This window comes from Myxine glutinosa, chromosome 2, assembly GCF_964187855.1.
Source record: "Myxine glutinosa chromosome 2, kmMyxGlut1.1, whole genome shotgun sequence".
Classification (NCBI taxonomy): Eukaryota; Metazoa; Chordata; class Myxini; order Myxiniformes; family Myxinidae; genus Myxine; species Myxine glutinosa.
The window spans coordinates 243305574-243330581 of record NC_136262.1 but is presented as its reverse complement, the minus strand read 5'-3'; the positions used below and the strand labels follow the sequence as shown (position 1 = coordinate 243330581).

Genomic DNA, 25008 nt, shown 5'->3' with positions numbered 1-25008 from the left:
AACAGAGGAAGAAGTTCTGACCTCTGTCTTCAACAGATATGGGCCGCTGGTGGAAGTGCGGTTGGTAAGAGACTGGGAAACGCAACAGTCAAGAGGGTTCGGCTTTGTCACGTTTGCCAGCACAAAAGACGCCAGAGAGGCAGAGAAGAATTGGAATGGCAAGGATTTGGAGGGTCGGACCATAACAGTAGGGAAGGCATTTCGTAGGCGTCGAGAGGTCTACAGGAGAGGACAACTGGGCGGTAGTTTTGGTGGTGGCCGAGAAGGAGACGCTATTCATGGGACTACAGGGACCAGTGGTCCCACCCTAATTATTAGGGAAGTTCTGAGAAGTTGAAGCACTGAAGGCGGCGGAGCCGCCGAGCCAAGATTCCTACACGAATTAACCGTGAACGCCGTTCCTAAAGGCGTCCAGGTAGTGAACTTTCATGCACGGACTAACCGTGAACTCCACGTTCCTCAAGGCGCCCATGTAGAGAACTTTCCTGCACGGACTAACCGTGAACTCCGCGTTCCTAAAGGCATCCATGTAGTGAATACTCGGCTTGGCCTCCCGGAAAAAGTGCTATCGAGTTGCTTAACTTTGGATCTTTGATCAACCCTTAACCTTCATTCCCAAGATACGGACGATCAAAGTCAGAGGGTCAGGAGATGGAGTTTGATTTGGCAGGGACAATGTCGTTGTTGGTACTTAGTCCAGAGGGAGTAATCTGGAGGGGTTGTGGTGAAATTTTGGTGGCTGTATTTTTAAGTGATAACGGGGCCCGGGGGGAACTGATAATGTGGGGGGGGTTGAGTTATCTGGTTTGTTTCTCCAAATTGGCCGGCAAAGAAAGTTTTCGCTGGGTTCAAACTTTCTTTCTTGAAGGGGGGGAGTGTTACATATTTATGTGAATGTATGTGAATTACCATTCAGGTCTTTGCTTATCCGTGTGTAGTATATTAAGTTGTGGTGTAGTTGTTGTGGTTGGAGGGTCAGGAGCCCTTCTGAGGGAGTGGCCGGAAACGGAAGTGGCCGGAAACGGAAGTGACCGAAAAGGGGAGAAGAAAAGACACGAGGAGAAAAGAGGGGTGTTTTCTTCTTCCTCGCCCCGCGACGACAGAAGGTGGAATCGACCTTGCGCTGCGCGGAAAACAGAGGCGTTCCGAAAACCCGTTTGGCGAGAGGAGTTACCTGGCCGCGTAACTACCTTTTGACACGTGAAGTCCCCGTGAGTTCATGCACGGAACCAAGCGGTCGCACTTTGGAGCCTCGCACGCGTTACAAACCGCGCTTGGTTTTGCCCCGTCTACAAGGACGCGTACGGGTCGCACGTTGAGCCTCGCTCGCGTTGCAAACCGCGCTTGGTTTTGCCCCGTCTACAAGGACGCGTACGGGTCGCACTTCGGGGCCTCGCGCGCGTTGGAAGCCGCGCTGGGTTTTGCCCCCGTTGCTTGGCAAGGAGGTACGCTGCAGCAGCTGTCCCCGGTACGAGACGGCACGTTTGGAGCACGTCCGCCCGGGGTTCGTTCAACCGCCCGTGTGCGGAGACGAGAGCCATTGTGAGAGACATTGACCACGGAGGGAGTCAGGAGTGGGGCTCACGTGAGGAATATATAAGATGGCCATCTTAGAGTTTGTGTAGATGAGTTTACATCTTTGTAATATTGATTGTGCATTGTTGATGGTTGTTGATTGCTCAGGGAATATATTATTGATTATTCCGGATCCTTGGTGTGGGGTTTCTTCTTGACCGGAATTCCTATTGATTGCGTTACGAAAGCGTATAAACCATATATCTTTCTGGCGGGGTCCCTCCCACGGTCCGGGGGTCACCCAGACCAGGTATTACCGGGAGGACCACGTAACAGGCATGATACATTTACTATATCACATTACATTCATTAAATTGTACTTAATGATGTGATATTTGGCTCAGTGTTCGCTCTTTCACGCTCTTTCATGTTCGCTCTTTCACGTTCGCTCTTTCACGTTCACTTTCAATGTTCGCTCTTTCACGAGCCTCAATCTTGTATACAAAAAAAAAAAAGAAAAAAAAAAAGAAAAAAAAAAAAGGAAATTTAAACTCGCATCCTTTTGCTTATGTTGCGTTACTACATGAGTCCTCTTCCCCTTATTTACCATATATGCGATATAAATACAGTCGTGGCTGAAAATATTGGCACCCTTGCACTTTTTTCAAATAATGCACCATTTCTCCAGAAAATTGTTGATTAAAAAATATTTTGGTATCCACATATGCATTTCATTGGTTTGCAGTGGAACAAAACGAAAAAAGCTGAAAAAATTACTGAATCTTAGCTTATTCCACAAATAAATCCTAAAATGGCCCAGACAATATTATTGGCACCTTTTAGAAGTTGTTAGAACAAGGGTGCCAATATTTTTGTCCATGACTGTATATACACAATATATCCTCAGTTTTTTTTAATAGACGCGTTTATACCTTGCTGAAACCATCTGGGCCGGAGGTGAACCGGTCGACATGTGCACACAGCGTTTAATGCCGTGATGCATTGATCGGATCGGAAGGGCTTTGTTTTGGATATATATATAATAATATCCTTACCACTTGTTTGAAGAAACTTACCACTTGTTTGAAGGTTTCCCCGGAGTTTCTGCCGCAGTGCGGGATGCTGGACGGAATCGATCCCGCAGGTGACTTCGGACCATCTTCCTGTCCTGCCTTGCAGTGGTGACTCTTGGCCTCCCTGATCGAGGTCTGTCATCTGCAGAGTTGTGGAGGGTGTCTCTGTCCACCAGGGCCGATATCGTCTGGTGTGAACAGTCAAGGCGACGTGCCACCTCACGGTAGCTCAGTCCGCCTTGCAGCATGCCCAGGGCACGCTGCCGTTGATCCCTTGACAATCGTGGCATGTTGATTGAAATGCCCATTTTGCACTGGCCTTTTTAAAGCCAATATCAAGACATCACGTGCAGCTCATTAAAATCATCCCGTACCCCTTGGCTAATCACTGACAGTCAAAACGGCTGTTCAACAGCTGTGCTATGAAGTGACCATTGAAGGTTCAAGTGACCATCCGTGACCTTTTTGTCTGATAGTGAGGACACTATTGTCCACAAATAAGTTCACACATTTACTACACGCAGTGTTATTGTTGATATTTAAAGGTTTCAAAGGTGGTAAGTTTCTTTTGCGTTTCAGTATATATATATATATATACATATATATATATATATATAACACAGTTTGTGTGTGTGTGTGTGTGTGTGTGTGTGTGTGTTTGTGTGTGTGTGTGTGTGTGTGTGTGTGTGTGTGTGTGTGTGTGTGTGTGTGTGTGTGTAATGTTACCTATAGACTCCTAAACGGAGAGGCTCACGTGCTTGATATTTGGCATCGACATGGCCATTGAGCCTGGGAAGAACATGGCTGACCTAAAAAAAAATATTTCATAATATTTTTTTACCATATTTTTACCTCAGCGCATTTCAGCGAGCAATATTATTCACAGAATCTGAGCCGGTGGCAGAGCAGCGCGCTGATTCGCTCAGAGCGATCATGTGATGTTCCAACCTTGCCGCCATAAAGTCACAGTTACGCATTCGCACGTAATTCAGAGCGAAAAGCGATTGCGTTTTTTCACATTTCAGCGAGGAACATTGCCATTCACACCACATAGGTTTTTTTTTCTTTCATCTTTAGATCCATATTTTTTGCCATAACGTTGCGCATTATGGCTCGCTCGAGCTCGAGTTAGCCAATCACCTGGGAGCATGAGGCCACGTTGGCCACGCCCACGACACGACGCAGAGTTGCGATCTTGACGAAGACTGACTGTGATAAAGGCAATGGCACCGAAGAAAAGAAATTTGTCGCATTCAACCTCCCGAGCAAGGAAAACCTCCCGAGCAAGGAAAATCGCTGATCGGAGACTCCATGAAACCGATGAAGATAACTTTTCACCATCGACAAGCCAATCAAGAAATGTGTCTCTAGATTCAGACAGCAAGAGACAGGAAGATGACGAGAACGGCACTGTCTAAACGCCAATCAACAACGTCTGGTGAGGGCCAGACAGCGAGAGACAGAAGATGACACAAACTGTATTTCAAACAAACTGTATTTCCCATCTACACGGCCATGTATTCCTATTAACGTTATGTAAAGTACATAAATTGTGTGGATTACATCATTTGTGGATGTGATCAATTGCCAGGTAACCATCTATATCCCTCCCCCTCCCCTTCCCTCCTCCCCCTCTCCTCCCCCTCCCTTTCCCCCCTATCCCTCCCTTTCCCCCCCTACCCCTCCCTTTCCCCCCTCCCCCTTCCCCCTCCCCCTTCCCCCCTCCCCTTTCCCCCCTCCAACCTCCACCTCCCCCCCTCCCCTCCCCCCTCTCCACCCCATGCCCCTCCCCTTCCCTCCTCCCCTCCCTCCCCTCCCTTTCCCCCCTACACCCTTCCCCTTCCCCTCCCTTTCCCCCCCTACCCCTTCCCTTTCCCCCCTACCCCGTCCCCCTTCCCCCTCCTCTCCCCCTTACCCCTCCCTCTCCCCCTCCTCCTCCCCCCTCCCCTTCCCCCTCCCACCTCCCCCCCTCTTCTCCCCTCCCCCCTCTTCTCCCCTTCCCCTCGTTCCGTTCCCCTCCCTTCCCTCCTCCCCCTCCCTTTCCCCCCTACCCCTCCCTTTCCCCCTCCCCCTTCCCCCTCACCCCTCCCTTCCCCCTCCCCTTCCTCCTTCCCCCTCCCCTCCCCCTCCCTTTCCCCCCCTCTCCTCCCCTTCCCTCTCCCCCTCCCCCTTCCCCCTCCACCCCCTCCCCCTCCCTTCCCCCCTCTCTCTTCCCCTCCCCCCTTCCCCCTCCCCCCTCCCCCTCTTCTCCCCTCCCCCCCGTTCCCCTCCCCTTCCCCCCTCCCCCTCCCTTTCCCCCCTACCCCTCCCCTTTCCCCCACACCCCTTCCCCCTTCCCCTTCCCCCTCCCTTCCCCCTCCCCTCCCCCTCCCTTCCCCCTCCCCTCCCCCTCCCTTCCCCCTCCCTTCCCCCTCCCCTCCCCCTCCCATCCCCCTCCACCCTTCCCCTTCCCTATATATATATATATATACTGTATATGTGTGTGTGTATGTATATATATATATATGTATATCCAAAACAAAGCCCTTCTGATCCGATCAATGCATCACGGCATTAAACTCTGTGTGCACATGTGGACCGGTTCGCCCTCCGGCCCAGATGGTTTCAGCAAGGTATAAACGCGTCTATTTAAAAAACTGAGGATCTATTGTGTATATACAGTCATGGACAAAAATATTGGCACCCTTGCACTTTTTCAAATAACACAATTTTCTTTAAAAATAAGTTGAAATTGACAAAAGTATTTGGTCTCCACAATTCTTTATTTCACTGTTAATATTACAGAACCTTTGTTTTTTATTCAGAACTTAATACATCCTTTTAAATCAGAAAATAAAAATAAATGGCATCGACCAAATTATTGACACCCAAGACTTAATATTTGGTATCACAGACTTTTGACAAAATAACTGTAGTGAAGCACTTCCTATCACCACGAATGAGCTTACTACACCAACTACTGGCAGTTTGGCCCAGTCTTCTTGTGCAAACTGCTCCAGTTCTCCCAGATTTGAAGGGTGCCTTCTTATTATATATATATATAATTGTGACATTTTCATGTGTTAACATTAAATGGCAAACCAGCTCATTTGTAGTCTGCAAGCAACACAAAACCGGTTGCTACCGAATGCAGTGTCAGCTGCTAACTGCAACATCAGTCAGCCTGCATGGTTTTAGAAACCTTTTTTGACAAGATTGTGGCATGGAATCAATCCATGGACGTGTTCCTGGCTCCCTGGCCATCATTTCTGTTGAGAGATGCCTTTTTATTTTCAAGGAGGTTTTAAATATCAAACAGAACAAAGTAAAGGACATGTACTTTGACTTCAACACCAATGTACACAGTCAAACAAAGCTTGTCAAACGAATGCACATGCAGCTTCACCATAAGTCCAAGGCGTATGGTCAGACAAAAACAAATCCTAGCCTGCAGGGCCAGAATCCATGGTCATACCATAAATGTGGGGAACCGCTAGCTGTGCTGGAGTGGAGTGTCACCAGCATGGTATGGGTTCCCTCCAGAAAGTCACTGACAGTCTGTCACCTCCCCCTTGGATGATCATCTTCACATGCACTGCCAGGCATATAGGCCTGCCGAGACTGTTGCATTGGCTAAGGAGCACAATCCTGGATGGGTCGCCACTCAGACACAGCATAGGGCTCACTTTTACCAGGAAGCTTACTGGTACTCATTTTGCTGACTTCAGAAGAATGAGAGGCTGAGTCAACTCACCTCGCCTTATATATTAAAAACATAATGAAGCTGTATGCATTTGAAGCCTTGTAGTCATGAGGTGGTAACCTGCGACGCAAAACACATTAGATGGACAGCTGGCCTGACTCCACCCATAACTCTCAGCATGAAAATCATACATTTGCCATTTTGGTGCTCTGGTAAACAAACCTAAGATGCCATTGGAAGTCTCAGATTCACATCGGCATGCCCTATAACTTTTCTATCCAATGTAAAACAACAAAACAACTTAAAAGGATCATAAAATATTGAAATGTTGGAGCCGATAGGTCTCATGGACTTTGTGAAGGCGGCAGTATATATAGGCCTCAAGCTTCATCATACAGTGCATTCAGAAAGTATTCAGACCCCTTCACTTTTTTCACATTTTATGTTGCAGCCTTATGCTGAAATCGTTTAAATTCATTTTTTCCCTCATCAATCTACACTCAATACCCCATAATGACGAAGAGAAAACACGATTTTAGAAAGTTTTGCAAATTTATTAAAAAGAAAAAAACTGAAATATCACATTTACATAAGTATTCAGACCCTTTGTTATGACACTTGAAATTTAGCTCAGGTGCCTCCCATTTCTCTTGATCATCTTTGAGATGTTTCTACACCTTGATTGGAGTCCACCTGTGGTAAATTCAATTGATTGGACATGATTTGGAAAGGCACACACCTGTCTATATAAGGTCTCACAGCTGACAATGCATATCAGAGCAAAAACCAAGCCATGAGGTCGAAGGAACTGCCTGCAGAGCTCAGAGACAGGATTGTGTCGAGGCACAGATCTGGTGAAGCCTACAAAAAATTTCTGCTGCATTGAAGGTTCCCAAGAGCACAGTGGCCTCCATAATTCATAAATGGAAGAAGTTTGGAACAACCAGGACTCTTCCTAGAGCTGGCCGCCCGGCGAAACTGAGCAATCGGGGGAGAAGGGCCTTGATAAGAGAGGTGACCAAGAACCCGATGATCACTTTGGCTGAGCTCCAGAGATCATGTGTGGAGATGGGAGAAACTTCCAGAAGGACAACCATCACTGCAACACTCCACCGATCTGGGCGTTATGGGAGAAACTGTGAGAAATCGTATAAACTCCACAGTACGAGCAGGGCGTCTCATTTGCATTAAATAAATAATCCATTGAACTTGGGGACGACTAAGAAGAAGACCTTTGTTGGTCGAAAGCTTGTCAAATTAAAGATCGACGTCCTGAAGCGACGTCCGCGTCTGATTTAACCTCCCGATTATATATGTATGTATATATATATATATATATATATATATATATATATATATATATATATATATATATATATATATACATACATATATGTACATATACTTGTATAGACATACATATATACTTCTGCACATATATACTTCTGCATGCATATATATATATATATATATATATATATATATATATATATATATATATATATATATATATATATATATATATATACATACATACATACATATACATACACACACATATATATATATATATATATATATATATATATATATATATATATATATATGTAATATATATATATATATAATATATATATATATATATATATATATATATATATATTATATATATATATATATATATAATATATATATACAGTGGAACCTCTAAATCCGAATTTAATTCGTTCCAGCGGCAGTTCGGATTGGGAAAAGTTCGGAATTAGAAACTATTTTCCTCATAAGAAATAATGGAAAGTGAATTAATCCGTTCCTGGACCCCAAAAACCCATTATCAAGACACTGTTAACTGCAAATACACATGATTCAAGGTAAAATGAGATGAGTAAATGCCCTAAATATCAAATAATAATAATAATAAAAACAAGAAATAAATGTACTAACATGAAAATAACTGCATTTACCTTAGTGGAGAGTTCTGATGGTGCATGTGGAAGCCGGAGAGGAGGAAGGAGGGAGAGGGTTTTATTGCTTGGAAGGTGAGGCACCTTCCAAGCTAACATCAGATGACTGTGGTTCTGGTGTTTGCTCTCTTTGTCTCTTAACACCACTTGTAGAGGGTTGGGGCTCACTAGGCTTGCTTTCTTTAGAGAACCACCTCTCCAAAGTTGCCTGGTGTTGGCGACTTTTCTTAATTTTTCTGAAGTGGTCAATCACATTGTCACTGAACAAGTTAATGCTCCTGTTAACCACTGCTTTATTAGGGTGCCACTTTTCAACAATGGCCTGTGTTTTAGACCAATAGAAGCACAGTTCTTTAATTTCAGCACTGGAAATGTTACCACTAGCTCCCTCTTCCTCCTCTGAAGAAATTTCCACTGCCATTTCTTCTTGCTGCATCTTGTGGAGGTGCTGAAGTTCTTCTGTGGTGAGTTCCTTGTTGTGATCCTCCACTAACTCCTCCACATCCTCTTCACTCACCTCCAAGCCCATGGACTGACCCAATGCTACAATAGCAGGCACAATAGGTTCTTCAAAGCCTTCAAAATCTCTCCCTGCAACACAATCAGGCCAGAGTTTCTTCCAGGCAGAGTTCATTGTCCTCAGAGACACTTCCCTCCATGCTTTGTCAATGATTCTTAGGCAATGGAGGATATTATAATGATCCTTCCAAAAGTCTCTGAGGGTCAGTTCAGTCTCGTTTGTCACCTCAAAGCATCTCTGGAACATAGCCTTGGTGTACAACTTCTTGAAATTTGAGATGACTTGCTGGTCCATGGGCTGGATGAGTGGAGTGGTATTGGGGGGCAAGAACTTCACCTTGATGAAGCTGTATTCTTCCTCCAAATCTTCTTCCAAGCCTGGAGGATGAGCAGGAGCATTGTCCATCACAAGAAGAGCCTTCAGGGGTAGATTCTTCTCCTCAAGATAAGCCTTCACAGAAGGGGCAAACTCCTCATGAATCCACTCAGTGAAGAACTGCCTGGTAGCCCATGCTTTCACGTTTGCCCTCCACATAACATTAAGCTTGCTCTTAATCACATTGTTCTTTTTGAACACACGTGGATTCTCTGAGTGGTACACAAGCAAAGGCTTTATCTTGCAGTCTCCACTAGCATTAGCACACAACAAGAGAGTAAGCCTATCTTTCATTGGCTTATGGCCTGGTACAGACTTCTCTTCCTTCATTATGTAGGTCCTCCTTGGCATCTTTTTCCAGAAGAGGCCTGTCTCATCACAATTGAACACCTGTTGTGCCACATACCCCTCAGTGTTCACAAACGCACTAAATTTATTCACAAAGTCTGCTGCTCCATCCTTATTCGAACTAGCAGCCTCTCCATGCATAACAACACTGTGGATCCCACTTCTTCTCTTAAACTTTTCAAACCACCCCCTACTGGCCTTAAACTCATCATCATCAGCACTACTTCCAGGCAAGTCTTTTATAAGGTCACCGTGCAGGAGCTTCGCTTTCTCACAGATAATGCCCTCAGAGATGGCAGCACCAACCAACTGTTTCTCATTTATCCAAACTAGGAGGAGTTTTTCCATCTCCTCCATAAACTTCGATCTCCTAGGGGTCAGAGTCGTAACACCTTTTGCCACATCAGCTGCTTTAATCACTTCCTTATTTTTCAAAATTGTACACACGGTCGATTTCGGCATCTCGAACATAGCAGCGAGATCCATCACACGCATACCGCCCTCATGCTTAGCGATAAGTTGTTTCTTCACCTCAATTGTCGCTCTCACCGCCTTCCTCTTATTCTTATTGCCTTCACTGCTCTTCTTAGGTGCCATGGTGAATGGGTAAGGGTTGTCTTCAAAGAAAAAAAGCACAAATCAAGGTGAAAACACGAGGTAAACTAGCGACGAACACACGAGATATGCTGCCAGAACTAGTACAACCGACGAACTGAAGGAACAAAGCGACTTCCGGGTTGTGCATGCGGGAGCAGGCGTGGGTGATGCTGCGCGAAGATGCGCGGGAAATATGAACGACGCTCGCGGCGGGAAATATGAACGACGCTAACGCTATGTTGGCGGTTCGGTTATAGAAATACATTCGGAATTAGGGACAAATTTTTCTCGAATTTACGGTTCGGAATTAGAGTAGTTCGAGATGAGGGGCGTTCGGAATTAGGGGTCACTACTGTATATATATATATATATATATATATATATATATATATTGTTATGGATTTGAGAATTGTGTTTTTGTGTGTATGGAAATATCACCCTCCTTCCTCCATTTGGTGTGTAAAGGTTAAAGGTCGTCCCCGTAGTTATTCCATATACAATCACGTAGCCAATCATAGAACTCCTTGTTCAGTAGTTATCTCCTTATTATGTGTATTAGATTAAGGCTTTGTCTTCCATTAATTGACACTGCATTGCACCGAAGTCAAATAAGCTAGGTCCCCTTTGGTTTTCCATCCCAGCGGTGCGAGTGGTTTTCCATGGCCGCAAACCCCCATTGCCAACTGCATTCGCCGCTGCTGCTTTGTGGTTTTCGCCGCAAAACTCCATTGAACACTTCTCCGACAATATATATATATATATATATATATATATATATATATATATATATATATATATATATATATATATATATCACATACACATACACACACACACACACACACACACACACACACACACACACATACACACATGTTGCCTGGTAAACTTGGACACATAAATTTCACACTAGACCCATGCAGGAATTTAATTCCTGTTCATTAAAAATTGTGCATGAGTTAATCTCCAATGCACTTCTACATATATTTGCATACACGGACATACGCATACATATACATACGCTCACATCCGGGGTCTGCCTGGCAGGCATGTAAGACATCGGCCATTATAAAGCTCGCATTGTTAAGTGAGGAAAATTTCTGAGGGGATTCCGTTGGCTCAATGGCTCAGTGGGCTGTTACCGTGAAAGTGATGGAGGTCCTTGGTTTGAGTCCCGGGTTGAGTCGGAACTTTTCACACAAGCCCCACGCAGGAATTTAATTCCTGTTTATGTTAAAAAAAAATAATTACATACACACACATGTTGCCTGGTAAACTTGCACACAAATTCAATCGGGGTTACTCAACTGGAATGATTTTGCTGTAGTCGCAAAATTGAAACTTTGGAATTCTAATCAGCAATTTACAAACAAAGTCACCATCACACTGTGGTAACTAGACAAGGCGAAATAGGCGAAAAATATACAAGAGTGGCAAAGTCAAAAGTAGGGAAAAGTGGTGGTGGCCTGAAACAAGGGAAGGGGTCAAAATCCCCGGGTCAAAAACCAACCTCCCCCAGCACACGCATCAGGCGGCGCTTCTGGGCACACCAATCATCACGGGAGGGAGGGAAACTTTGATCAACTCACAAAATACGTGTTATTTCTCTTACCAAACTGACACTAATATCCTTCGGAGATCTCCCCCTGGAACATTACAAAAATATGCACTCAGCTGCCAAATCCAAAACCATCCGTATGTTACGTACAACATTTTGGAAAACCTGTCCTCAACAAAACATTGCACCGTACTAACTTTATAGACTATACTGTCTTTAAATGAATAATACGAGTATATTTACCATTCAGATGGCACCACTCGTAGTCTCGTGTGCAAGCTTTTCCCAAATCGTGGCCGACGTTTATGTGAGACAATATTGTCAGAACTACATGATGCTCACCCTGGGATGGGCACGATGAAAACTATAGCCAGAGCACACGTGTGGTGGCCAAAGTTAGATGATGACAGAGAAACCTGCATACGTCATTGTCACACATGTCAGGTTAATGCTAAGTCACCGCAGGGAGCATCACTTGAAATGTGGTCATGGCCAGTTAAACCTTGGTCGAGGTTACACATTGATCATGCTGGACCTTTCTTCGGTAAGTTGTTCCTTGTCGTCGTTGATGCCCACTGAAAGTGGATTGAGGCTGTTGTACCCTCTACAGGCTCGGGAATTACAATCGAAGCCCTACGCAGTATGTTCGCCATTCATAATATTCCTGATTGCATTGTATCGGACAACGACTCATCCTATACCAGTGTAGAGTTCCTGAACTTTTGCAAGCAAAATGGCATCAAGCATTATACCTCTGCTCCATTAAAGCCTGCCAACAACGGCCAGGTTGAGAGGGCCGTTCAGATCGTGAAGAGTGGACTAAAGCGTGTTACGGAAGGGACCATACAAACTCGCTTGGCCCGAGTTCTATTGAGTTATCGCTCACGACCACATCATGCTACTGGTCGTTCTCCTGCATCAATGTTAATGGGCCACGAGATAAAGACAAGGTTGTCACTTGTACACCCAGACACGGTGGCCGATGTAGAATTGAAGAAATTCCAGCAGAAGCATTATCACCACCGTACATCTGTGATCGTGAAATTCATGTAAATGATCATGTGTTCGTTCTCAATGCCAGCCTGGGTGAGAAGTGGTTGTCTGGGGTAATTATTGAGTGTCGGTAGTCAGATTTTCCAAGTAAAACTGTCTGATGGTAGTCTTCAGCGGAAGCACCTTGATCAACTCAGGTTGTGTCCAAACCAGCAGAAACACCTGTGTTTGTACCGCTACCTGTTCAACCATCCGAGAGAGTGCCTTTATCGCCCCTCGTAACCGCACCTGCACCTCTAGAACCCTTACCACAAACATCCCCGACCAATGGCCTTCCAGTCGAGGATGTTTCACCCACTGTTAGCGGTGTCATTACCGAACCACCGGTTGCTGTTCGGCGTTCGAGCCACAAATTTCGTGTGCCGACGCGCCTTGATCTTTAAGGGGGGATTATAACATACTGTGATGTCATATCCTTTTCCGGGCTCTGCCACCTCTTGTGTGCCCCGAGTGCTTTTTCCGGTGTCATCACTTCCGGGAATAAACCGCTGTTTGGACGCTTGCTTTGAGTCTCTGAATCCCTCGATTTGCAATGCCATAAATCTCGTAAGGACTTTACATATTTATAGATATATATACATAGTAATGAGCGACGTGATGCCACCGAAGATTAACTCCCAAGACACTGAGCAGATCTGTTCCGCACACATGGTGACTCCATGATGTCGTGTGATTAGCAGTGATCAATTTTGGTGTGCGGCCATTTCAGCACGTGCATATAAAAGGGATATCTGGTTATGCTGAAGGGTGGTTGCACGGCACAAACTGCACAGAAATGCACTTAAAAGTGACAGCTTAAAAATAATGGGTGTGGGGACAATAATAACAATGAATTGTACTAAAATCCGCAATTTGGCATCTGTCTGATGATTTTTTTGACCGCGATACATTCCGTCGTTGCTTATCCAATCTCAACCAAACTTGACAGGATGACGAAGGGTTACATAATGAAGGTTGTAGCGCATTCATTTGCCCCTCTCCCCAAAGGGATTTTCTCCCCCGAGTGGGTTTTCCCCGCCATTTCCGTCATTGGGGTTGCGTGTTGAGGTGTATATCCATGTTAAGTTGGCTTTGTCCTGGCGTTTTTCCAAAGACGCTTTCAATAACAAAATTAATGATAATAGCATATTATTAATGTTATTACAAAACAATATTTATACTAATAATATCCCACCTTCCCAAGGTGTTTTTCCTGCTTGAACAAACGTCGAGTCAATGTTTATAAATAGCTTTTCATGACGTTTTCGTGGGAGCAACGGCCCAACGGCCTCGACCAGAAGTAAAAATATTATAAACCACAAACACGCATGATTAGCTTTTTACACAGTCGCTAATGCTGTTTATAACACTAAACAAAGAAATTAGGAGGAATCACGACATCCGTGAGGTAAATTTTACTTACAGAACTGAGCAAAGATCTACTGTAATCTATATCCCCAACATTACCCTTCCTGCCGCTAACATGGCGTTTTTCATCATGAACTTTTGAAACTCGCTCTTGTTGTTTAACACGAAAGGGAAAATAAACAATTTAAAGGGAGCAAGCCCGAGTTGTGCTCATTTATCAAGCAGTTAGCTAGTGTTTGCCAAGTCGACCGTTCCTTAACGGTTTTGAATGGAGTGCTTGCTCGAATGTTTAGACCACTTGGCGATCTCTCCACAAGAAACTTGGTAAATGAACACACACCCAATGTTCTTGAGACCCGACCATAGATCGACTGTAATCTATATACCCCAAAGAGGAATGACCCTTCCTGCCGTTCTCGTAGTGAGCGGGTGTACTCGTAAAGTTAAATAGAAAAACCCAATCTGCACACATGCTAAACTAGACGGTAATGGTTTATTAACATGTTGCATGCAGACTCAATTAGTGGCACAAGACGGTCCAAATAATCGACATAATGGATGGGGTAGAGATTCGTGGTCTTCCCTTTGGGATTGAGAGATCGGGAGCTCCAGATTTGGATTGAACAGAAGAACATGCAGGAGAAATGATATAGAACAATGCAGAATGATTAAAATGATAACTATGTCGGGAAAAAGGAAAAAAAGACACACGTGGAAGATGGCGTCACTCGGGAGATGAGGTGCTTCCTAGATATTGAATCCTGGCCATTGCTATGAGGGGTTCCAAACACTTAAACTCGCATTCATTAGGAGATAACCCCTCATTAACCCCTGTCATTTTTGTAACAATATATATTTTTTATTACGTCTGCATGTCGGATGCACCCAAGAATTGCAGTTTGTAAACTTGCAGTCGTGTGTGTGTGTGTGTGTGTGTGTGTGTGTGTGTGTGTGTGTGTGTGTGTGTGTGTGTGTGTGTCACCACTTTTCCCAGAGATGGTTGAACGGATCTTCGTCAACCTTTCAGAGGTTCATTCGTGAGTGCCAGGGAGTGTTTGAAGCAAAATAAAAAAGAGTTTTTGAAAAGTTTGAAAAGGAAAATTGTATATTTTGAGTGAGTTTTTTTTCTTTTGTCTATCGTATGTCAGGAAGTGTTTGGGGATCCCACAAAAATAGGCCAGGAAACACAGGGTACCCTCTGCTAGTATCCATATATTTATACTGATATTTTTTAATTAAAACAAAATCACAGCCAAGCAAGAATTTATACTAAGTGCAACTCTAATTTTGCAACAAACAGGAAAGACCAGACTGAGTTTCAGGCAACGTTGTATCCATGACCCACAAACCTTCTCAGGTATACATATATATATATATATATATATATATATATATATATATATTTATTTATTTATTTATATATATAGGATTTATTTATGAGCAATGGTATTTTACTTCGAAGGGAAAATACTAGAAAGTATAACTGTACCAGTTCCACTCTTCCTTATCAATGCATAATCACCTGTCCCATTGCTTTGATTCCGTTAATCTTGAGCTCCAGTATTTATTGCCGTGTTTCTTTAATGTATTTGTCAGGCACAGATGACTATCGGGTAAAGCTGGCGGGGGCATGCTATCGTGACTCACTTTGCCCCGACACCTGTCGCTGTGAAGGTACGGTGGTGGACTGCTCCAACCAAGGTCTCACTCGACTACCGAACCGACTGCCTCAGTACACAACGGAACTGTGAGTGGGGCCTTTGTTCCACATGAACCTCAATCTGCAGAGGGCATTCTCCCATTTGTAAGAGGTGTACATGCTAGAATATTGAATCAACCAACCATGAAAACATCTGATGGCTGCACCAACTTGTTGTTGTTGGCGGAAGACTTTGATGTCATCGGCCTATAAAAACATATTTCCCAATTTCCCTTCAACTTTCTTATGACCAGCCACAGAAACTCATTGTCGGTTTACCATATGGATCTTACCGACTTCATCATGCAAAAAAAAATGCCAGGCGATAGATTATGTGATATGATAAGCAAATTTAGTTGATACATTTAACCTGTTTATTAGTGCTTAATGCATTCCAAAGTTTTTGCCTCTACCAGTGTTAAGTGCTCAAAATTCCATGCAAATATTCCAATTTTTTCCTTCCAGTTTTTTCCCTCCCAAATTCCTTCCAGGTTTTCCAAAATTCCAGTTTTTCCAAAATTCCAGTTTTTCAAAAATTCTACGTTTTCCAAAATTCCAGTTTTAATAACTTGCTTGGCAAAAGTAGTAATCACTTAAGTCTTCCTTTTCTGCACTGTCGATTAATTTTGAAAGTGAAATCGCAACAAGATGATGATGAAAAAAAAAATCACGTATTTTTGTAATCCTGTACAGAGCATGGTCATCATAATCATTATATAATCATCATTATTATTATCATCATCTATGTCAGTCCACTACAGGATGAAAACCTCCCTTATTGCCCCACACATCAAAACAAAAAATGGGGTTAAGCAATTGGTTCACTTTGTTTGTCTACAAACGTCAGTTTATGTTAGAGGAACAACTTCATTTCAATTGAATGTTAGATTGTGAATATGAATCGGAACATTAATCGGAAAACAAACTGGTAGTTTCTCAATACTTTGGCTCTGAATTCATCCCGATCATGCAGAAGAGTGAGAAAATTATTTTTTCCCGGTCTGCCTGTCTGGCAGTCAAACAAAATAGAAAATCATTCCGAACAGGAAACTTACTGTTTTTAAAGGACTTTATTAAGGACACAAACAACAGGCAGGAAGAACTAATGTAACGTGTTAAATAAGGTGGTGTAAAAAACGCTGCAACAATTGCGGTAAACTTCTGGAAAAAAATTCCGACAGACTATAAAATCTTTATTTTACTTCAATTGAATTATATACGTGAACACTGCAGAATACAATTAGTCTTACTGACACTTTTAAAACCCTTCGATCAACAGTACTTGGACAAAATATTTCGACATTTTACATCATCACGACGCCTACCCTGCATGAGACACCCTGAGATCTTTAATGTCCACCAGCTCAAGATAGCAGACGGTACATGCAGATTCACATACATCCAAGGGACGGAACACTACTGTGTGACGCAAGGCCCAGCCCAGCCCACCCAAAGCACGAATATCGCAATTTATCGTTCGTTTTTTAATCAAACCCAGGCGATGCAGCTCACAGTTACGTCCTTACAGCTGTACTACCCTGTCAAACCAGAGTATTACGTCAGCTACAATGTAGTTAGAAAATTTTTAAATAAACCTTTCATTGTTCTTTAATCTAATGGGGATTGCAATTTTCCAATGGCGCAACTCAAAATAATTAGCATTACTCTTGGAAATGAAAATAACAAACGATCTTGACATGCTATTTCTGCCACCATCAACATGCCATGTTTGCCGCATTAATTGCACAATTCAGCAAAGCACTTTGGCGACCTCTATGGAGTTTGAAAGGTGGTAAAAATGGAAAAGACAAGGTCAGCCTTTAAAATCCAGCATGACATTTTAAGAGGTCAAGATGGAAACACACAATAAAATGTTGACGGCATTTTTCCGGTGCATCCCGTGTGCCTGCCTTCCTCCCACTCCTTCCCTGGCCATATTTCACAGACGATTGAACAACAATGAGATCTCCGTATTGGAAGCCACGGGCCTGTTCAAGAAGCTTCCCCATCTTCGCAAGATGTATGAGACTTATGGAATGCCAGTACTTTCAGCCAAACATAATATGGCGAAAGCTAAAGTTATTTTGCTGAATCTCTTCGCAGTTGTGACTATCAGTTGAATTTTAAAGGCAAGAAAAGGAGCAAGAAATGTAAACATGTTAGTTTGATGCTAAAACCTGAAATCTTGAGAAAAGGAAAATGAAATTAGGGAACAGTTGTTGTTTTGAGTAAGGTGATGCAAAATCACCCCAAAATCACGATGTCTGCATCAATTTGCATACATTTCCCTGTTTTTTGTTTAGTCTCCTGAATATTTTCCTGAATAATAGATGTTCAGGATACTGAACAGGTAACCGGTCTGACATTGTTAAACGATCTGGGCAGAAATATAATCTTGCCCAATCTTACTCTAACAATATTGTTTTTCCATCACAGTGCTGTTTTATAGTACAAATAACCTACATGTTTGATCAAACATTGTTGTGGAAACTTTTTCACTGTTTGTTGTGGTTTTGGTCAAGAATAATAAATTTAACCGAGAGGAGCACACTGACCCTAGATGTGACATGACACTGATGCCCTGCATAGTCTTCAAAGACCTGAGTGCCACATGGATGCCATCCAATTTTAAGGTGCTGTGTTGATATAATTTAAGTGCATGACATCAGTCATGTCACATCTAGGGTCAGTGTGCTCCTTCCGGTTAAATTTATTATTCTTGACCACAACCCTCCTAACTGTTGATCAACAGGGCAGAGGAGAGATAGACTGGTGTGTGTGTGTGTGTGTGTGTGTGTGTGTGTGTGTGTGTGTGTGTGTGTGTGTGTGTGTGTGTGTGTGTGCGTGCGCACGCATATATATATATATATTTTTTTTGTTTGTTTTTTGGTGGGAGCTTTCACATGTCCCAGTGTTTGGGTGGAGGGGAAGGGGAAGAGGACAAATTTAACCGTGCGAAGATTGCTTTAACCTCAGCATTGACCAGGTAAAAAGGGAAATTGTAATACCCTTTGCCAGCACCACCAGATGGCGCTACACGGTACACATTTACAAAGACAAAATATCCACCCCCCTCCACCATCCACGAAATGGCATTGACAAAATTATTGACACCCTCGACTTAATATTTGGAAGCACGGCCTTTGGACAAAATAACTGCAGTCAAGCGCTTCATATAGCCATGAATGAGCTTCCTACACCTCTCTACTGGCAGTTGGGCCCACTCTTCTTGTACAAACTGCTCCAGTTCTCCCAGATTTGAAGAGTGTCTTCTCCCAAACTGCTGTTTTCAGATCTCCCCACAGGTGTTCAATGGGATTTAGATCTGGACTCATTGCGGGCCACTCCAGTACAGTCCAGCGTTTTGTCTTGAACCATTCCTGGGTGCTTTTTGAAGTGTGTTTGGGGTCATTGTCCTGCTGCAAGACCCATGACCTTTGACGGAGACCCAGCTTTCTGACACTAGGTTGAGCATTGCGCTCCAAAATGCCTTGGTAATCTTCTGATTTCATGATGCCGTGCACACATTCAAGGCACCCAGTGCCAGAGGCAGCATAGCAACCCCAAAACATCACTGAACCTCCTCCATGTTTGACTGTAGGGAAGGTGTTCTTTTCTTTGAAGGCTTCATTTTGTTTTCAGTAAACACAGAGATAATGTCTTTACCAAAAAGCTCTAATTTGGTCTCATCTGTCCACAGGACATTCCCCCAGAAGGATTTTGGCTTGTTCAGGTGTGTTTTTGCAAACTCCAGTCGGGCTTTCTCGTGTCTCTCTCTCTCAGCAATAGGGTCTTCCTGGGTCTCCCACCATATAACCCCCTTTCATTGAGTTGGCAACGGATGGTGCGAGTTGAAACTGTCGTACCTTGTGTTTTTAGGGTCAGCTTGTATCTGTTTGGCAGTTGATTGAGGTGCTTTCTCCACCATTCGAACAATCCTTCGCTGCAATCTTCGATCAGGTTTTCTCTTGCGGCCACATCCAGGGAGGTTGGCTACAATGCCATGGGCCTTAAACTCCCTGATAACATTGCGTATGGCGGACACAAGAACATCAAGGTCTCCGGAGATGGACTTGTAGCCTTGAGATTGTCCATGCTTGGCTACAATCTTTTGTCTGACCTCCTCAGACAATGCTCTGGTTTTCTTTCTTTTCTCCATGCTTATTGCAGTACACACAGTGACACAAAACAGTAGAATGACTCATTTTCTCCATTCAAACTGGTTGAATGAGTGATCACCCCTCAGCCCAAATTGGGCTAAGGGGTATTGTCGTCATGGGCATCGTCCGGGCGTCCGTCAACTTTTGGTTTCCGTCAATTTCAAGGAGAACGGTTTGTCCGATTGCATCCATTTTTGCAGTGTGTGTTGGGGTTGAGTAGAGGAAGGTTCCTTTCGAAAATGGGCCCGCTGCGATTTTCAATATGGCCTCCACGGCAGCCATCCGGGAGTCCGTCAACTTTTGGTTTCCGTCAATTTCGAGCAGAACGGCTTGTCCGATTAAATCCATTTTTGAAGTGTGTGTTGGGGTTGAGTAGAGGAAGGTTCATGGGTGCGCTGCGATTTTCAATATGGCCGCCACGGTCGCCATCTCGAAATTGGTTTCCGTCAATTTCGAGCAGAACGGCTTGTCCGATTAAATCCATATTTGCAGTGTGTGTTGGGGTTGAGTAGAGGAAGGTGGCTTTCGAAAATGGGCGCGCTGCGATTTTCAATATGGCCGCCATGGCAGCCATCTTGAAATTGGTTTCCGTCAATTTCGAGCAGAACGGCTTGTCCGATTCAATCCATTTTTGCAGTGTTCGTTGGGGTTGAGTGGAGGAAGGTTCATGGGCGTGCTGCGATTTTCAATATGGCCGCCATGGCAGCCATCTTGAAATTGGTTTCCGTCAATTTCAAGCAGAACGGATTATCTGATTAAATCCATTTTTGCAGTGTGCGTTGGGGTTGAGTGGAGGAAGGTTCATGGGTGCGCTGCGATTTTCAATATGGCCACCACGGCAGCCATCTTGAAATTGGTTTCCGTCAATTTCAAGCAGAACGGCTTGTCCGATTAAATCCATTTTTGCTGTGTGTGTTGGGGTTGAGTGGAGGAAGGTTCATGGGTGCGCTGCGATTTTCAATATGGCCACCATGGCAGCCATCTTGAAATTGGTTTCCGTCAATTTCAAGCAGAACGGCTTGTCCGATTAAATCCATTTTTGCAGTGTGTGTTGGGGCTGAGTAGAGGAAGGTTCCTTTTGAAAATGGGCGCGCTGCGATTTTCAATATGGCCGCCACGGCAGCCATCTTGAAATTGGTTTCCATCATGCATGGGCTGAGGGGTTACGCCCGCTTTGCGGTGCTATTTATTTTTATATTGCAGGCACCTGCAACTCACCACAGGTGAGTTCATTTCCAAAGTAAAGGAGAATCACCTGCTTGAAATCTAAATATTTCTAACAACTTCTAAAAGGTGCCAAAAATATTGTCTGGGCGATTTTTGGATTCCTGTGTGGAAAAAGCTAAGATTTCGTAATTTTTTCAGCTTTTTTTGTTTTGTTCCACTGCAAACCAAAGAAATACATTTGTGGATACCAAAATATTTTTTTACTTGAAAATACACTAACAAAAATGTTAGTCAATAAAAAAATGCATACGTAAAAAGAAAAAGGGAGCTCTGTCTACTGTAAGGCCATGGCTTGCAAAAGCAGCCTGAATAGCATTCACCAAGTGGTGGTTAATCATATTCAAAAAGGGTATTATAACACACACAAACTTTTCCGACCTTGTGACTAATTAATTAAGTTATGAATTAGGTTAAAAATTATTATTAAGTTTGATTTAAAAAGACTAACCCCAGAAGGAGAATCACAGCTTGGCTTAAATAACTGAATATATACACTTAGTTATAAAAATCGCTAGATATGGTAAGTTTTGTCAGATTTCACTCCAGATTTGGACATTTATTTAGTCTACAGGATCAAATCCTCATATCCGAATCCAGATTTTGATGATACGCTTTAATTATGTCATGATAAATCGATCGTGCTTCCAAGGCAAGGCATGTTTGAATAGGCCAAAACAAAATGGCGGCTTAAGAACCCAGCGAGTGGCAGTGGGCTGACCAAGATTGGTAAGGCTTTTTCGGGTTTTTTCTTATGAGCACCTCGTTAATCACCTTCAAAAAGTGTGTTATAACTCATAAGTCATAAGTCATAACACACCCAAACACCCAGTTTTCATCATTGCAATTTGTGGGAGGTGCAAGTGTTTGCATACAAAGTTTGGGGCCGCTAGGTTTCATGGTTTTGGAGTTATGGAGGAGACAGACAGATGGAGACTGCCTTTTATTATTATAGATATTACCATTGTAGAACAATAGCATTTTGTATGTCCAGTCCCACTTTTAGGTCAGCATAAGTATTGGATTCTAGCTCTTTGTATTACCAGTATATATGGCAGTGCATGTCCTAAGAGATGGTAAAGCTGGCACAGAGTTATTTCTTCTGCCAACAAAAGTTGTGGACGGTTTAGCACGAAAATTGGTGGGCAGGTTGTGGTTGTGACAATAATTAATCTTTTCGATTTTGGTGAAGATCTGGATCCGGATACACAAATTTTTTTTTAATTTAAAAGTGATTCCTTACTATTGAGAAAACGTACCAAACCAATATATGGCATGGTATTTCAAAAGGTTATGGACGAATTATTGCAAAACTAGGTAGATGAGTTGGGTGGTGACAAGAACCAACCAATTAGATTTTGGTTCATGTCTGGATCCAGATCTGGTTCAGCTTAGCGGAGGTAGGTGTTATACCGAGTGGATGGAATGATTGTGAAATTATTCACTTCTCGAGAGCGTTTTCTTTCAGGTAATACTCATGCACTCGTGCTTTGCAAAGCATAAACCCTTTCAGAATAAATTAGTTTTTTTTATCATACTGTACTATAGTGTAAAAGGCACATGTCAGAAGTATGAGAGGAATATTACCCAAAATATGGGAAACAATGTACTCTAACCCATTATGTTATTGTCTTTTCTCCCCAAGTTATGTTCAAGTTAAACAAGCGACAATGCATTGCTTGGTTATAAATTCAGCACAGAAGATGCTTAATTATAACCGATTGTTCCATTGTTTATCCATGACCGTTTTGAACGTGCTGCACAGAAACCTGAGCAATAACAGACTGCTGGAAATGGAAGATGGAGCATTTGAGGGCGCGTCCCAGGTCACAGAACTGTTGCTGATAGGAAATCGTCTTGACATCGTTCAGGGTGACATGTTCCGAGGCCTTAACAGCTTAAAAACCCTGTAAGTGCTGGAGTGATTGTTTTGCACAAGGCAGTATATGGAAAACGAAATCTTCGGTGTGTGTGTGTGTGTGTGTGTGTGTGTGTGTGTGTGTGTGTGTGTGTGTTACATCAGTGCCAGGACAAATGCAGCGCAGCATGACTATCATTAAAGGCAATTGGGCATATTATGCCGCTGCTGCATATATGATGCCTAATGGCTTGGAAAGGACTCAATGTAGGAATAAAAAGCTTGATCGAACCTGGCCTTGTATAACCAGAGTCTTGTCAGGGAGGTTAGTCTCCTGGGGTCTATTAAAGTCACATATAACAAAACCAGACTCGGAAGCTTAATAGTTGGCATCCGATCTGAGTATGAGAGGTCGGAGTTCAAACCCGACCCTGGCTGAGTCGTAGCAAACATTTTTATAAATGGTACGTGCCCCCTGGTGCTCAGCATTTAAAAATAATAGAGCATTGACAAACAACCATAGGTTGGCAACCATTGTGCAGGCCTGATGGGCCTATTGGCCACCTCCTGCATTGAAATTCCTTGTAAACGAACTCATATGTGAATGGCCACTCGTGCATTAGTTAAGTTATTTTCACCACCATGATGGGCCTCCTGCCTTTTCCTTGTGCCTCGGGTATTCCTTAATCACCTGTTCCTATTATTACCTTTATCCAAAGGTACATTCAAAAAACCTATTCCCATTTGGTAATAATTGCAGCTCCAGACAGCAACAAAATTAAACAAGTTTCCAACGTTTGCCAGTTGTGATACAATATACCTTGTGTTACGTGGTCCCCTCGGTGAATACCTGGTCTCGGTGACCCCCGGACCGTGAGAGGAACTTCGCCAGAAAGCTGTATTAAATATGCGCTTTCGCCACGCAATCCATATGAATTTCACCCCAGGAGACAACGGACGTTCAAGGATATATTTCAATGGGAATGACCATACAATTGCAATGACACAACCACGGAGATTTTCCCCGAGCAATCAACCATATACAACCATCAACAATTCCCAATTCACAAGCACTTTCCTATGAGTAAGATGGCCATCTTATATACGTGTGTCCCGGTGAGTACTCACGACACCCTTTTGGTCTCGGTCCCGCACAATGTCTCTGGGCCCCTCCTGACCAAGATGATGGTCGCCGTCACCGCACTCGGGCGGTAGAACGAACCCCGGGTGGACGTTTTTCCACCGGGCAGGTATCGTACCAGGCACCGAGGCTGCAGCCCCTCGTGGCCACGCGAAGCGGATACGGTAGAGCAAGCCAAACCCCACGCCGCTTGCAAGGCGCGTTAGGCCCCAACGTGCGACCCGCACGCGTCTGTTTGGATGGTGCCGCGAACGAGGCCAGACGCGGGTTCGATGCACGGCCCCACGTCAACTTGACATCTCCACCGGGCCGGTACACGTTCCGGTAATTCCTCTCGCCAGACAGGCTTCGGAACGCCGCTGTTTCACGCAGCGCAAGGTCGATCCCACCTTTTGTCGGAGCGGGGCGAGGAAGAATAATAATCGTCCTTTTTTCCTCGTGTCTTTTCTTCTTCCGTTTCCGGTCACTTCCGTTTCCGGCCACTCCCTCAGAAGGGCTCCTGACCCTCCAACCACAACAACTACACAACAACTTAATATACTACACACGGATAAGCAAAGACCTGAATGGTAATTCACATACATTCCTATAAATATGTAACACTCCCCCCCTTCAAGAAAGAAAGTTTGAACCCAGCGAAAACTTTCTTTGCCGGCCAATTTGGAGAAACAAACCAGATCATTCAACCCCCCCCCCCCCCCCCCCCAGATTAACTCAATCTGGACAAAGCGTCCGCCACGACATTGTCCCGGCCCTGTACATGTTCAATTTCCAAGTTGAACCCCTGCAAAGCCAAACTCCATCTCATCAACCTCTGATTTTTATTTTTCATTCTTTGAATGAAGGTTAAGGGGTTGTGATCCGTAAAGACCTTTATGGGAAAGGACGTGATTC

The 25008-nt window shown here is 43.7% G+C and overlaps 1 protein-coding gene across 1 annotated transcript in view; it reads left to right on the top strand.

Annotated features, from left to right (window-relative positions):
* LOC137420701 (slit homolog 2 protein-like) overlaps positions 1-25008 on the top strand; it is a 709809-nt gene that overhangs the window by 531955 nt on the left and 152846 nt on the right. The window contains exons 16-18 of the mRNA XM_068105981.2: positions 15629-15779; positions 17677-17751; positions 22881-23024. Of these exons, the coding sequence (XP_067962082.2) occupies positions 15629-15779; positions 17677-17751; positions 22881-23024 (370 nt within the window). The remainder of the gene's footprint in view (positions 1-15628; positions 15780-17676; positions 17752-22880; positions 23025-25008) is intronic.